Source organism: Liolophura sinensis, chromosome 7 (genome assembly GCF_032854445.1).
Source record: "Liolophura sinensis isolate JHLJ2023 chromosome 7, CUHK_Ljap_v2, whole genome shotgun sequence".
Classification (NCBI taxonomy): Eukaryota; Metazoa; Mollusca; class Polyplacophora; order Chitonida; family Chitonidae; genus Liolophura; species Liolophura sinensis.
The window spans coordinates 50,223,988-50,240,672 of record NC_088301.1 but is presented as its reverse complement, the minus strand read 5'-3'; the positions used below and the strand labels follow the sequence as shown (position 1 = coordinate 50,240,672).

Genomic DNA, 16,685 nt, shown 5'->3' with positions numbered 1-16,685 from the left:
TGACTGATGGAAGGGACATTAATCTTACCAGCACATACATACATACATTAAATTAACACGAGTTATTTTCTTATCATTATGAGACATATACAGAGTACATCATATACATGTAGCATAGTTGTCTCTGCATGTCTCACGCAGGAAGCTAGAGATTTATATAGATGATATCAATAACATTTACTAACAATTTCTCTTGCTTAAGACTTATTCACTTCCATGATGCTCGGATATATTATACATCTGCTAAAGTAACTTATGTCCAGCCATGGCTGACACAAATGGATTAATACGTTATTTCACTACAGCCAATCAGACTCTGACCAGTGTGGTCGCATGTTCAAATCCAGATCATGCTGGTTTGACAGTGACTTACACCAGGGGGTTTGCCAGGTACCTGAGGCTTAACACTCAACTGCTATCATATACAAATAAGTGAACAATTCGTGAGTATAGTGTTGATCAACAAGTAATAGTATGGAGATACATCACATAGTTCATGTGACCAGAGATAAGGGACTCTTTATCATTTCATCTCAAATTCAACCCAAATCCATATGTAAATGAATCTGCTTTGTTTTGAATTGCAAGAGGTAATTCCTCTTGACAGCATGAGTTTAGGCTTTGGTTTGCGTGTGTGTTTCCATGTATACGTAGCAACAAGAAACACCTACATTCCACATGATTCCACTGTGGCCGCAATTCATAATTTATCATCTTATTTTTGTTCAAAAAAAAAAAAAATACTGAAATGTCAAACCTCATGTTGAGATAAAATGATGTAAAATGTTGAGAAGGCATCCTTTAATTTATTTACGTACCCCATTTCACACCATGCAATATTCACACAACTAAAGACTTCAGAAATATATATATATATATATATATATGCATCTACATACAATGTAACAACAATATCTGTAAAACACTAGAAACTTTAACAATTATTGGAATCACGAGAGGCATTTGACAATGAAGAGAAAAACACAATCCTGAAGAAAGTAATCTCTACGCTTTTCTTTCCTCCAAAGAAATTTTTCCTCTCCATTATCAACATATTGAGCATACAGATTACAGGGAATTGAGGTGATACTGATATCTAACAATGCATCCCTATGTTCACGGTATGGATACATTCAATCGGCCTTGTGTCAAACTTTTAGCACCCTGGGAAGTGTAGGCCATTGTGTCTAGATCAGCCCGACTGCTGCCTCTATTTGTTGTAAATATAAACTTTTCATGGGTAAAAAGTACTTCCTCTCCACTGGAACACTTTCACACTGCAACAGAAGGCAAAGTAGACTTTAATATTGCATGTCAAAACACCTGAGCTCAGATGTAAACAATAGGTGAATGCCCGAAATGTAAATGTATGCTGGAACACTGTAGCCTGATGTGTACATGCATTTGTATAGCATATAAGTGTAAATTGGCAAGCAGGTCACCATGGCAATCATGGAAAGCATGATGTCAAAGCAAAATGCCCACATAGGGAAAATCGAAAAGGCCTCCATGCTCTCAGTTTTAAACAATCAAGGGCGAGATATTTCTACCAGGGATCTGTTTGGCTGTGATGTCACCTGTTCCTAGTTCACCATTTTGCTAATTAGAAGTAGTGTCAAATCAGCTGTTTTCCTTCTGATTACATGATTAATTCTCTTGGTTAAGGGGAACCGTACTTCGCACCACAAAGGAGCGTCTCACCTCTAATACTGATGAGTGTAGGGTAAGAAAGACTAGACCGTGTTTAAGACTTCTCTAAAAAGGTGCATCCCATGGCCTCATAAGAATTCCAGATTAAAATGTGATTCATAGAGCTACCAAGGACTTAATAAAAAACTGCAAGTGATATAGCTTTGGTTAAATTTTTTGTCTTTTCTTTTAAATTTGACACAAAGCCAAAAATAAATGTAATAGAGCATCACAGAAACTATGCATCCTTCACTTACGTTTGAGACATTATGCCGTACATCTACCACTTGTGGTAAATCTGGCACTACTTTTTCATCTCTCACTTTAACAGGTTTTTGTTTTCTTTCTTCTGAAAACTTAGGCTGTCTAAACATTCTGTCCATTCGTATTATATGGCCTTCCGTTGTAAATATATAGTTTGATGCCTCTTTATTTACGTGATGATCTTTGTCAAATAACTGAAATAAAACACAAAAGATAAAGATTAATGTCATTTTACACAAGTGACATAATGCACATAGTAAACAATGACACAGTGTGATAAACAGATATTAAGAATACAGCATAAATTTACAATTAAGTTAATGTCCACGTCTACCAACATCTTAATTAGAGGAAAGAGGCACATTTAAATTTTTAAAAGTCATAAAATTTAATGAACAACAGAATAACTGTATGTGAAAATTGGTACTTACTAAGTATAAATATTTACAAGTTTCACTTAAAAAAAAGCTTTCCATTCTATCTTCTAAATCCTTCTTGTTTACATCATGTATGGTTGCATAGCCACATCTAAAACAGAACAAATTTGTTTAGGTATTACCAACATGTTTTCATAGTCATACAAGAACATTACAACTTTTAACACATTTCATGTCAAAAGTTAGTATAATGTTCTAATAAACTCTGCAACTTCAAATTATATTTTGTCTTTTACAGGCAAGCCAACACCAAAATGCCTAAATTGAATGAAAATTTAAATTGAAAATCCACATATTTTATAAAAACATTCTTTTAATTTCCCTGTTTTTTAAGACTTTTACATCAAGTAAATATGTATTCAACACGAAAAAAAAGCTTTTGTGAATTTCTGGTGAACTCTTCCACATGTGATATATGTCATGTTGGTGGAGGTCATGCGGTCTCCTGTGAACTTCATGGACAACTACACAAAAGAACACTGTTAACCACTTACGTGCATTACCAACAAGGTCGGAACAATAATAGCATGGAAATAAGAAAAACACCCTGCAAAAGATGTTCCATATACTACCTGTACTTTAAAACGCACAAGTCTTCAAACAAAATTCAAAACCATCAAAATCAACTTACTTTGCTTTTGAGTATTTGTTGAGATTATTCAAGATGTCCTTCCCAACATGGAGGTAAAATGGATTTTTTGTTGCTTGATACAGTATGTAAGTTGACTCAACCAACTCTGGTCTAAGGGGGTAAAATAGGATTTCTGGTGCCTTAAGGTTCCAGTTGAATCGTTCTGGAAGAACTCCGTATTTTCTCCAGATGGTATAATATAGTGCATGAGAGCATATAGCTTCTTCCAAATCACCAAACAACACCTGGAACACATCAAATAATGTTAAGACATTTTCTTAACGTAAATGTATCTTACATAAATAAAAAAAAAAACATCCACATAATCTCATAATGACTCTTTTACAGAAATCATATATAGTATATAAAGCATACATAAGCTTCTATCTTTCTCCTTCAGAAAGTCAACAGTGTGATCTTGATTAAATTTCATAATGCAAACTCCAACCCTGATCTCTCATGAAGAGAAGCTAGTAAAATTAATATTATATGCACATGGTCTATAAAGGTGTAGATCTGCCTTTGATAATATTGCTTCATCTTTACCTGTACGCCAGGCCAAGCTGCTTGAAGGGCATCAATCCAGTTATTCATAGTTTCTCCTGTTTTCATGTTGACATTTACATAGATTGGTGGGAAACCACTTCCATTATTGCAGTGCTCGCGCCTGCCGAGAAAGGACAATATAAATTACTGACAGCTGAATATAGGTATGTCAAGGTTGAGTTTATTTGTAAACATTAAGTAAATAGATAGACCACTGTTATATATTATAATATATAAATTCCATGAACTTAAATTTCACTAAAATTTAACATCCCAAATCTTTTGATAAATAGTTTTAAGAAATGAAGTGAAAACTTTACCCTCGTCTCATGTGGAATTTGACTGTTTCATAAGACTCATTGAACATCTTCAAGTCCATCTCATCTCCAAATAAAATGAAAGACTGAAAAAAGAAAATACAGAAGCAGATCTGATAGAAGTGGAGTAAGCAAAGAGAAGTCTAAGAAAGAATGAAATATATTTTAGCAGTAAACAATATAATATTATTACTAATATTGTTTGCCATATTACAAATGAGAAAGCCATACACACTATTACAAGTATGTGTAAGCCTAAGATAAAATCTGAAAAAAATATGATAATATATCATAAATTACCTGTATATATACAAAAAAATGACAAATAAAAGTATAAAACATGCAGCTAAAATGTACCTTTTAGTTACAGGCATGATGTTGTTTACACTCTAAATATTTTCCGAACCTTAAGGAGATATTCATAATAAGAGTCCAGTCCAGCTCCTAGGCCACTCATCTGACCCACCCATTCCCCAGTCTGGATGTTTATGACATTACCTGCAACAGTATAAAGTTATCTGTGGTAGATAATAAACAGGTGTTTATCATGTGCTGTTATATATCATGATTATTTTGTAACAGTATACACTAAAATGCAGTATCAACATTATTTTATAAATTCAGAAAAAAAAATGCACTGACTGCATTAAATTTCCACAAATGTGCGTCATAACTCAGGTTCAACAACACCATGATATGGTGTTCCAGAGAATATTCCAAATCCATACACTGTTGGCGGATGTCATGTACTAATGTATTACACACAATAAAAAGGTTGTCCTAAAACACATCAACAAAGGTCCCTTGTGACCATCAAAATATGAGCTGTACCATTCCTGCTGTCTTAATATATTTTTCAATAGAATAAAAACATGGGCTTCATTTACTGATGTCCATCACAAAAAATAAAAAGGTCATTTCCTTTCTCAATGGAAACATCCAAAGCCCTTATTAGTTAAACAACAAGACAGACTCAAATATTCACTTTCAAAAATAATTTGTTATCATCTGGCATAGATACAAGCATGTTATGGTTGTACTTGTATTGAGCTTGAATCCCTTACCTAGAAGACCAGTCACATTAGACCTGTACTGCCACAAAGTTTTGACAGTTCTACGGGCTGCTGCTTCATACACAGGATCCCCCAAAAGTCTTGAGAGCACCCCAAATTCCAGCAAAAGAGAGCCAGCCCCTGCTGTACAAGTCTCATTAATCTGGTCTGGAGGCACCCCATATCGCAAATTAACCTGGAGAAGAAAAGTATCAAAGAATACATTTTGATAAGTATTTCTGATTGAGAATACATATACATTCACTTTCTGTTACTCTTAAATGTACACATGCACAAGCTTTTTGCACTTAATTCTTTTATGAGAATAAACACATAATCTGGACTCAGAATTTTTTCTACAAATCTATCCACTCACCTGCTAAAAAATAAACATAATATACACTATGAAAGGACCTTGAACTAAGATGTTTCCAGATGTTGATCAGGACAGTGCCACCACAGGGCACAGACCCCAAACATGTGCAACTGTGCAAGTTTTGATAAATTTCGCTAAGCTTTCTTCACAACATTGCTGAACACTGGTATATTCAACATTTTCTAATGGAAAGCGCCACCACAAGGCACAGACCCCAAACATGTGCTAATGTGCAAGTTTTTAGTAAATTTCACTAAGCTTCATCACAACATTGCTGAACACTGGTATATTCAACATTTTGTAATGAGCAACCCAGGAATAATACAGCTTTTTACCAAGGAGCATCACTACTTATTACCACCACAGCCATTCACATTTATATGGGGAAAATATTGCCCACAAGATGACGTCAGAATTGACAGGTTAGTATCATGACTGAGAAATGACTTTCACCAATGTGCAAATACTCAGGAAAATATTATTATCTGTTCACTCTTTTCAAGGAAACTGCTTTGAAACCTTTCTTATGGTTGTGTTCGCTTGACATGCTTGAGAGAAAACTGTTTTATGAAGGTGTTCTATTTTCTTCCATGTAAATGCCACCATCTTTTTTTCATTTATATACTGTCTGTTAAGTGTAGATTTAATGATCTTTGTCAAATTTCTTTTTCTTTGCTAGATTGGAATTTTTATGCGCTTGATTTGGTGAGTGAGCGAGTGCTAAGGGTTTATCGCTGTACTTAGCAATATTTCAGTCATATGATGATGACAGAGTCCTCAGAGTGCATGTGCGTGTAATGTGCCTCCGTGCTGCAGGATGGATTTCCACCGCTCTTCATCTAGTGCTGCTTCACTGAACTGATTTACCAAAGGCATGTAAGCTGCCCCATCAGAGCCTTTATACTGATACGGGTCAACCAGTCATTGCACTATCCCCTAAATAATGAAAACCAAGCTACAACTTTCTCTTTTAAGGTCTTAAGTGTGACCTGACCCAAGACTGACTGTGGATCTACTTCTCCTGAAGCAGAGGCTATACCAAGTGTGCCATCGGGGCCGGTGCTTGTTTGGGTCATTTGGACAAATGTTAATTAAAAGGCTATGGAATATGACAGATATACCCTAGGATGTGGCAGTCCTGTAGCTGTGTCTTTGAAAGCTGGCATCAATCGAGCAGCCAAGTCGTGTGACATGCTAAGTAGCTCGCCGTCATAATCAGGGGGCATTAAGTCTCCCATTGGCTGTTTAGGGTCCATTATCAGTAAATGTGCTGATAATAAAGCACCAAGGACTCTGAAAAATCCAAGATTGAACATAATCTTGTATTTATACAGTGAAAGAAAGGGAAACATATTTCACAATTTTGAAACTAAAGTTAAGCAACATTTTTAGCAAAAAATGTAGCATGCACTTTTCTAATGTATCACGTTCACCTTGTGTATAAATGACAAAAATTGTACACAGCATTAGGAAAACCATGAGCGACATATTTGCAAAATAGAGCAATATATAACTAAAACTGTAGCATTTACTGTCAAATTTAATGGTTTTTTTTCCTACAGCAACCTCTTTAACAATTTTGTTTCTTTTCCTTACCTTATTGTGGCCTCGAACACCTGAACAGTGTTCGACTTGTCAAAAGAGACATTTTGAATTACAAGTTGAACTGCTCTTTTGAACTCAGTGTTATTACCCATTATCTGCAAATGAAAAGATAGTATAATACACTCTTGGTGGACTTTAAATACCATGCAATAAGTACCCCAAAAGCATGGTGTAAAGAGAATATTCACTTCAATATATCTTACACAAATGTGGATAGTGGGGCATATGTACAAAAACAGATCTGATAACGCTATCTGCATTTTTCAAGTTTATAAAGAAATAACACTTGGCAAAAAATTTCTTAATGTATTTTCAAATAAAATAAATACAATAGGCCTATACAGCACTCAAAGAAATATGATAAATAAATTAACAGAAAGGAAACAAGAAGCAATACAAAATGAATTATGTAAACTTACTGCTATAGTGTCCAAAGCATCCACAAGAGTCAATGCATAATCCCCTAGAACATCATTGATATTGATGTTCGACCTGAAAAGTTTTACAAGAAATAATCATATAAATGCATGTATTAAATTATACTTTATTTTGGCATAATTTTATTTATACAGTAGTACAGCAGGCTCCCTGCCGAGCCTTGGTGGAAGATAGAATTCAAAACATGGCAGATGTTGGTTCAACTTGTTTGATTCAAAAGTTTAAACAGCTGGATCACTGTCGAATCAGTGCATACCAAATGTAAGGTAGAGTTTGAGCTGTTATTTTTAGTGAAATTGTCCTCAGGGAAATCTATATCACCAGCCCTGGTGCTACTCTAGCGTGCGTTGTGACCAGCAAGCTGAGCTATCCTCCACTGTGTTATCCCTTAATTACTACAAAAGTAGCGTTTAAAGTTGGGAACAAAACGTTTGTTCTTGGCTTCCATAATAAAATGGTCTGGATTTTAAAGGTGAAGTTGCTATCTTATGGTACAGTGGCGTCAAATTATTGAAGAATCTGCTTTTCCCAATGAACATCTGAGAAGGGGGTTAGCAACAAAATAGCCACACGATTGAAGTACACATACCATCACATTCAACTTTTTGGACGATAAGATGAATAAGACTGTACAAAAGATATATCGCACATGGGTAGGTGTTTTCATAAATGCTTTACATATGGCTCGTGCTCGTCGTGTATGGTTCGAGTTCGACGCCACGGGCAACGTATAGCCCTGTTGATTCGCGACTGACACTTGACTGGTTCTATAAGAACGAGATTGAGTTCAACCTTTCACTCACGGATTTTCGTGGTCAGGCCCTCGACCCTTGCAGAAGAGAGGGTTTAATTCGTCTGCAGGAAAAGCATGCTTCATATAGTTGTCATACCCGTGATAAAACATGCGCTTGGCTTCGTCCATCATTTTTAAACGTTCCTTTTCTGAAAATGGACCGAACTGGCTTTCGTATTCACTGCCATACGAACCAAAGTTACTGGTGAAAAAATCCACATTTGCATAGCTGTATGAGGCGTAGCACAGGCACAGTATCCAAACTGGTACCATTCTGTCTCTTTAAAATATACGTAACACTCGTATGTTATTCACATTAGTTTGTAAAATCTATGTATCAAAATTGCATTCCGTGAAAACGGACATGTTGACAGACAGGCAAGACTATAAACGGAAGTGTTCGCACAACACCCACCAGAAGTCAATCCGCTAATAAAAGAAACCCGGAAGCCATTTAAAATCCCCACAGTGTAAGTTAAAATGGCTTTAATGTGATTATGTTTGAATTATTTTGAAAATATATAATATTCTTTTATATAAAATTTTGCATTAAACGCCTTAAGTCTTAAATTAACCGGGGACCTGTTTTCATATTAATCCGCGGCCCGTCAGGTATCGTTCTGCTCAATGGTGCACAACTTCACCAGGTGTATGGCTTGTTGTGTCTGTGAGGAGTATTGGCCAATAGGATGAGTTCACGTTGCACTGGCAACACGTAGGCCTAATCTGGATAAACTGTTTTTCAAGGAATATGTGTATCGTGATGAAAATGCGATAATATGCCAGATGGCCTGTGTAAAAGTCAAACGGTTCGGTAGGGGATCTGTTGGCATAACGTACAGTATGTACCTTAGTGAATTTATGCATGCACCCTTAGAGTGTAGTAAATTTTGAAGAAGTGCGATGTACAGATTTCCTGCTATTTTTATATGCCGTTGGCATATGAAGTGTAGTAGGATGTTGTTCAAAATTTGTTCAAAATATCAGCCTTGTCTGCTCACGTGTTATGGTTCAAAATCGCTAATAAAGTTCCTAAAATTTATGAAGCAATTATAACTTTTTCAAACTTTACAATTAATTTTAAAATATAAATATGGCCTAGGTATACTGACGACCCTGATATATACTTAATGGCAGTACCTCGCTTTATTCTTGTTAAACACGGAAAATTTGATGGGTGTATATGTATTTTACTTGATTTTGTCTGCTTCTAGTTTCTTGTCTGAAAGTTGTATTTTGATCGTTTCAGTATATGGATAGTTTTTTGGAAAATTAGTACACCCAGTTGCCCTCTCGTTCGGTTTCGCAGTTTCTTAATGCACAATCTTCTCTGTTATTTAAGTAACTTAAAGTGAACAAAAACTCAGCCACTAAAGCTGAATTAATTAGTAACGTGGTATTCCAGAAATGTTCTAAAAATATTTAAAAAGTTCTCCACCGCTTATCAACAGAGTAAATAGCAATCAATCGTCACTACCTAACCACTCATTTGGTAACGCCATTTTGCCATGTTATAGCTATCTAGAGTGACGTCACTAAGCCTAGCAGCTCCCCAGTACCACCGGTATTAAACAATGTGACAATAAGAAAATACAAACAAAATGCCCGATACCCAACCCAAATTGTCCAAAGGGCCGATGTTTCTTTTAGTTTGTACCGACTTCAGGGAATTTAAGGAAAATAACAGGACCTTCTGATTGGTAACAGACCTTTTCATTCAGATTTGGGAAGATATTTTCCCAAATAAATCTGACTTTGCTAAGGAAAAATAATGCAATGTCACAATATTTATCTTCAGGCAATGACTCCCCCGAGGCGGTTTTCTTGCCAGCTCACCCTGACAAGTTACTGCAGTATCCTGCCCAACATGTAAGAATTGTGAGACGGGTAGCCCTTCTCAGTTCCCTGCTCATAAATGTGTAGTTCAAAATGCATCAGTTTAAAACTTAAACTAACCGCAAAATCCAATTTATTGCATCGATATCTGTCTACCCACTATATAAGAAACCTCAATGACAATCGAGAGAGGTTTTTTGACGCGACAGCCCACTACCACGTGACGCTTTCAGCGCTACTGATTGGCCAAATTCAGAAGGGCTTCTACAACATGGCTTCTCGGAGCGAATTGTCTGAGTGCCATATGCCCAATGCCGGACTCCATATTTTCGGCTTTCAAAACTGGATAGATTTTTTTTACATATTTTTCTGTGATAACTGTATCCTATATCCTTTTTCTATGAATATATAGTGGCAGGCTTTATGTTCACTTTAAGATTCGCATCATTTGGAAAAACCGTCATATTAAAATAGTGTTAATCATGTCAGTTCAAATGAAAAGAAACAATGCAACGAACTAAATTTATTTCTCATATCACATGCTCCAAATACAATATAAATGTACTCAATGTTTATGAATATTTTGGCTGTTTCATGTTTTTATATTAAAGCAACAAATGGTTGTCTATATAAATGTATATGGTGACCAGCAAATATAGTTGCATGTGTAGCCTACGCCCCTATACCAAGTTTGTTTTTCCATTATTTCGTCTTCGACGGACGTGCAGCTAAGCCGTGGATTGTGCTACAGGGGCCGCTTTCACAAAGATGTCATACTTGTACGATATCGCTCATGTGGTACAATTGCACGTTAGTAGTGACGTACAAAATATCGTGCGACAAATGTACGAGAAAAATATGTAGTACGCCGATTTGTGAAACTAGCGCTGTGAACCAGGTCAACCATCAGCCAAGCAAATTCGATAGAGGACGCAGCGTAAATATACGCATAGGACCAAGTATATTTGCAGCCTGCACTATGCGAAAACACCTGTAGATGGCTCTCTGCATGTGAAACAGAAAGTAAACGCGCCATGCAGATATTCTTGTTCAGAGAAAACACTGAGGAGGTGTCCACGACTAATGGGCAATTAAGAAGAGCGACAGAAAGTGACAGCAAAACTCAAAGAACTATAGTGTCATGCACAAATGGAAGCTGTTTTCAAAGTAAAATCCTCCAGAGAACAGACAGTCGCATCACTTTTAGTCATGGGGTTGCAGATGAAAGGACTGCTTTGCCTCATGCAGTCGACACTTTATTTGCTTATACAGAGAGGGTTTTCTGCTCGGAGTCATATGTGGAACATATGTTGATACCACCTGCACCAATCCACCCACGCACCTGCACGGACAGGCGTAAGTCATAATGCCCCCTTAATATTTGCAGGGTGTTCAAGGTTATATATCGATTCCCACGTTATCGCCATTGTTCGTAACAACGATCAATCAATCAATCAATCGATCCTGGCTTTATCAATCCACAAAACCAGTTATCTGGAATAGTTGTTTTATCAAATACCGTCCACTGGAAGCATATCCTAGCCATGTTTTCAGGAATCCAACCTAAGCACGGAATTGTGCATTTAATGTACATAGTTACAAAACCTAGTTACAAACCATCAAATAATTGTTGAAACAATTACTGTTCCAAGTTGTGGTATTTACGTCTTCTTCGTGAGGGTCTAGGGAAGCAAAGGCGTTTCCAAAAATGAGATTCTATCACAAGGATTTCTCGGCCTCAAACGTTCTTTTGTATTTAATGAACCACACAAATGTGAGAAAACTGTCAACTCATGGGCATTTTGCAATCTTGTTATATTTTTATTGACAGATGTGTTAAACATGTTAGAAAACTTAACAAAAATCATTGACAGTTCATGTACAGTACGTCACATGCATATACACGCTTTATGCAATTTTACACCAAGAGCCGATATCATTTTCATAATCACAGTACGAAATTATAAAGAGCTTAAGTATACAAAGGCTAGATGTTTTATCCACAAAAAAAATTAATCAAAAATGAATTACTCATACAATAATATCCCCATGCACGTTGCTGATAAGAACAAATCGAAGCAGCAATTATACAGATGTACCATGAAATAGATTCAAATTTGGAAAATGTTATGGAAACTCCATCTACATCTGCATCGAACAGCTGGATTTTCATGTAAGCTCAAATGGAACAAAACAATGCAGACTGCTATACATAACTTGTCATCGTCAAAAAATGAACTTAACCGTACAACATGCATGCATGCACAGTTTCTTAACTCCAAATTTAAATAAACACATAATCTTCAGCTGAACAATTATTAATGCCTTCAAATAAATACTTGTATATATGACATAGGGAAGGTACATATATAAATGACAGGAATGCAATTGATATATACATACGATACAAAATGAATAAATACAACAAATGTATAAAATATATGTATATATATATATGTATAAAAATTAACAGAATCAAGGAATGGAGAGAGCTCCTGACAATTCGTGAGCAGGAATATGCCACAAACAATGAGCTGACGATGATACAGCAGAAAGTTTATACAAGTGGCAAATTTATGATTCATTTTAATAATACACTTATTACTATAGTTTTCAATATTTAAATTAAAGTATATTTAAATTAGTTAATCTAACTACCAGCTGATACAACTGATGAAACGTCATTCCGTCAGTTTAATTAACAACCATGTGCATGAAACGATTACTGAGTAAAAGAATTTACATATTTCGGCATCAACATAATTTACAATGTATAATGTAAAATCTAGAAGGGTTCTCTCTACTCAGCATACAGTGCTTTTGCAATCATAATGGAGTCAGACATCTTGTACATTTACACAACTGACGATAAATTCCCTCCTGTTTGGCCAGTACACAACTAAAAATTGCTTGAGCTTGTATAGACATGCTTTCTCTAATAATCCAGTTTAATTCATATCTCTGAAGTGACAATAACGTCATACAGTAACATTGCAAGTACGACCAATTATATTTCAACATCTCGATAGTAAGAAAATGTCCACCATGCATCTTCCAGAAAATTAAATTTGTACTTGGGCAACAAATCCCTGTATAAAGTTCTTTTATTTCAGCGCATTGTGCCATGCATTTGTACAAACCCGCATATGTGTATACACTGACGGGGATACGTATGCATGGAATGTATGATCACACCATGTCATTATTCTATATGCCTATAAACAAAACCGCGTTGCTTTGCCAGCATTTTACATCTCTTTTTGATGTCTTGATAGCACAACCCGGATACGACGCACCGCAGTTCCAATTGGTAACAAGTTAAGTTATAACAAGGTGAACAGTTTTGCAACACTTCCAACAATGCACTCGGTTATCATATTTGTTAACACGTTTGGCTATTAAGAAGTTAATATTGACATGACTTCAACATGAAACAAACTTACTGACGGTAGTGTATGTGTAAGTGGTTAATTTAACACAAACAACAAAGACTTTCAACGATCGTTATTGTAATATAAATCTTACTTTGAAACACAATGTGAGCATTCAAGAAAATGCGACTCTGATTATACACTATATTATGTTGGTACTTTGTTGTCTTCCCCTTACATGCTCGGCACATTAAAACACTAGGTCACATGGCATCTTGGTACCATTTATATAAGTTGTAACGTAATGATAGATCTATCTTCCATTTTGTTTAATACCAAAACCTAAATATAAAAAGGCTGCATGAAATAACGGCAACAGCCTGACGTATCATTATCAAGGACACATTAATTGACAACGCCAATATAACAATGAAATATTTTCACTCCCTATTAGTACTCTACGGCCTCTCATCAGGAAGGGCAGTCGGACAACTCACGGTTAGCGGTGCGGTCCTCCGAGCCATGCATGACGGGTTACCTGGTAGTTGTCATAAGTACTCTATTCTTAAGTACAACGTAAACCCGGAAAACAACAAATAAATAAATAAATAAGTACATAAACATTTAAATAAATATATAAATAATACCTAAATGCGTCAAGATTCGGAACAACCCCCGAGAAAGAACATCTCCGTGGGCTAGAGTATAACATCATTTTTTTTTCTGATACCACGATTTTGATAGTAACTCAGAGCTATGGTGTTTTAGAGCAGTGCAGATGTTATGAAATATAAAACACGGAGAAGCGAAACGAAAACCATTCCCCAGGGATGTTCTGAAATTGACACGTTTCTTCAAAACAAACACTGCTGCATATAGCATCATATCATCATGTATATTTTTCCGATATTGACCAGCTTGTCTTTTTATGGTTGTACGTCTAGAATAACCTGGTAATTAATTTTACAATATCCTGAAGACGGTAAGCCAATATTAAGGAGTAAACTAACCCAAATCAAAGACTTTTCCCCCTGCCCACTAAATAACAACCCACAACTGACCTACATAACGAAGCTGCAAAACGTGCCGTAAGCTATTTAATAGTCCTCTACATAGGCAATGAAAAATTTGAATCAAACAATATAAAAAGCACTTGAACATGGGATAAACCGTTTGCTAACAATTTGTACCATATGGAGGTGTTAAATATAGGTGTCTTCCAATCCTCAAAAACATCTTCGTTCGAAATATTCAGAGATTATCTGTATATCTAAAAAAAAAAAAAAAATGCTCTTCTTACTATTTTTGAGCATTTGTAAAACACGTCATCTAGCACGCACTATCAATTTCACAATACTGCTTGTGACAACCAACCATATAGAACAACCTTTACACAATGACACAAGCGATGAAATCTATAAATCTTATTTGAGATGAGAAAATTTACTCGTATATCCGTTCGTAAAAGAGTTAACACAGTAACTATAATGACGAAACATCACACATGCTAAATCTCATTCAAGTATCTCAAATATACAACATCAAAACAGTGTCGCCAGGCAATCGCGAATGTCAGTTTGGACTAGCACGCTTTTAAATAAGAAAATGTCACTCCGCGAAGCCATATATAATGGTAACGTGAGCAATGAATTTTTACATAATGTCGCTTTTGGTACAATATGTATGTATGTGTTGCGAAATGAGGGCACCAATAAAAGCATATCATATATTACACGCTAAAGCTTCAAATCACACATAATTCTGAAAAACTATAACTAATATCTATTTTTCCAATTGGAACAATAGTTCTTCCATCCTCTCGTCAAAAAAAGCCGATAGCCTATTTTAATTGCCTTCGCATAATGCATTTTTTATACGCATTTGTATACTTTATACACATATATGCTGAAATGTAACATTCGGAGATCCAATTGCATGTGCGTATATGTGCGAGTTTGTCTACAAATGATGATCCGGCACCCTGATGAGCTGTTGATATTCTTCATCGTCATCGATCGTCTACCATAACCAATTGCATTGCATCTTTGCACTACTTCATCCAGACCAAGTTCCACTGCCCGTCCGCTAGTTCATTGAACACCATGCGTGTCACATTTCACATTCCAATTCACACTTAAGGACCAACCTGTTCCTGCATAAGCCGTGGATATTTGCCGAATTAGTGATTCTTTTGCCTGTTCAGCAGATAAAGTATTATTTTTGAGTTCATGGTTTTTACTCGAAAGTGGAGGGGATGTCTTGTAGAAGGATTGATTTGATGGTGTGCATGGTCGATTGTAATGGATTGTTACTTTTGAAAAAACACACAACTCTGTTCACAGTAACGCCCTCATCTCTCGTGGCGAGACTCGCGACAGTAGCAATCTCAGCATCTGGAGAATCATAGATATGCTATGTCATACTTATTCCTGGTTTAATTAGCATTGTTTACATGGGCCAGCAGGTAACAAGCAAAACAGGGGTATTCTTATGAAATCATTGGTTCCCTAACACTCAAGAGTGTAGCAGAACTAATACTTGTACAGACGTGCAGTTTCAACCTGCCATCCAGTCCCATCATTTAAAGGGCACCGACTGCTTATATGAACAGCAGCGACTAACGACATGCTGTTTCTTTCTGTTGGTGGTTCACAAAGTCCCTCCATGCTGTAAGTAAGAATCTCATCGGTAATGTGTATGGTACCTCAGGAATCGGTGCTTTTAGCCTGTCAAGATAATACAAACTCTTTTCATCTTAAACGGACAGGTAATTAATAATTCTGTTAATCACTCAAAACAAAAAGTTCCACGCCCCTCACCTTTCCTGGCTGCTCAGTTCAGTTATACTATATAAATAAAGACGTACAGCAAAGATAGAAAAATTAGAGCAATGACAATATTGTGACAGGTGGCAAAGAATTACTCCAAGCTAGAATTACTCCAAGCTAGAATTACTCCAAATGCTGTGTTGTCACAATAACATTACACAATGCAAAACAGTTTTCCCCTGGGCAACGAAAAAGTGAGAAGATCTGGGCGATGGGAAATAAAATAGGCATTACAGTATGACTTTCGCTCATGACTGGATACAGTGAATACAGACTTCATACAAGAAGATGACACATGGGTTGACTAGCAATTCCTTTATTTCATCCATTTCGCTCCATCACACAAGGCTTTTGTGAAGCACCCTTTGTGGTCCCGGAGCATTTGGTGAAGACGAGCATCTTATTTCACATATCAAGCAGCAAAGAATCAAGACGAAATTGATTTACGCGGAATTGTTTTGGTTGAAATAGCCTTGATAGCACCCTGGAAGACATTTGCTAC

At 36.2% G+C, this 16,685-nt stretch overlaps 2 protein-coding genes across 2 annotated transcripts in view; both read right to left on the bottom strand.

The window, feature by feature from the left end:
* Positions 1-955: 955 nt before the first annotated feature.
* LOC135471206 (ER degradation-enhancing alpha-mannosidase-like protein 1) lies at positions 956-8,512 on the bottom strand. The gene is made up of 12 exons (XM_064750327.1): positions 8,159-8,512; positions 7,337-7,409; positions 6,909-7,012; positions 6,434-6,605; positions 4,949-5,132; positions 4,291-4,382; positions 3,888-3,970; positions 3,568-3,688; positions 3,022-3,266; positions 2,385-2,481; positions 1,947-2,147; positions 956-1,277 (listed from the first exon to the last, which is right to left on the bottom strand). The coding sequence occupies exons 1-12, from the start codon at positions 8,419-8,421 to the stop codon at positions 1,188-1,190; spliced, it is 1,725 nt and encodes a 574-aa protein (XP_064606397.1). The 5' UTR covers positions 8,422-8,512; the 3' UTR covers positions 956-1,187.
* A 6,138-nt stretch (positions 8,513-14,650) lies between these two features.
* Positions 14,651-16,685, bottom strand: part of LOC135471002 (uncharacterized) — a 56,202-nt gene continuing 54,167 nt past the window's right edge. Inside the window, exon 21 of the mRNA XM_064750050.1 lies at positions 14,651-16,081. The gene's annotated coding sequence lies outside the window, so the exon portion shown is untranslated. The remainder of the gene's footprint in view (positions 16,082-16,685) is intronic.

Bases quoted from the DNA above. Each gene is read 5' to 3' on its own strand.
- LOC135471206 (XM_064750327.1), bottom strand. From the start codon at position 8,421: ATGGTACCAGTTTGGATACTGTGCCTGTGCTACGCCTCATACAGCTAT. The intron at 7,013-7,336 runs GTAAGTTTACAT...TTTCATTTGCAG, and splicing joins ATGCTTTGGACACTATAGCA to ATAATGGGTAATAACACTGA. The intron at 2,482-3,021 runs GTAAGTTGATTT...GTTCTGTTTTAG, and splicing joins AACAAATACTCAAAAGCAAA to ATGTGGCTATGCAACCATAC.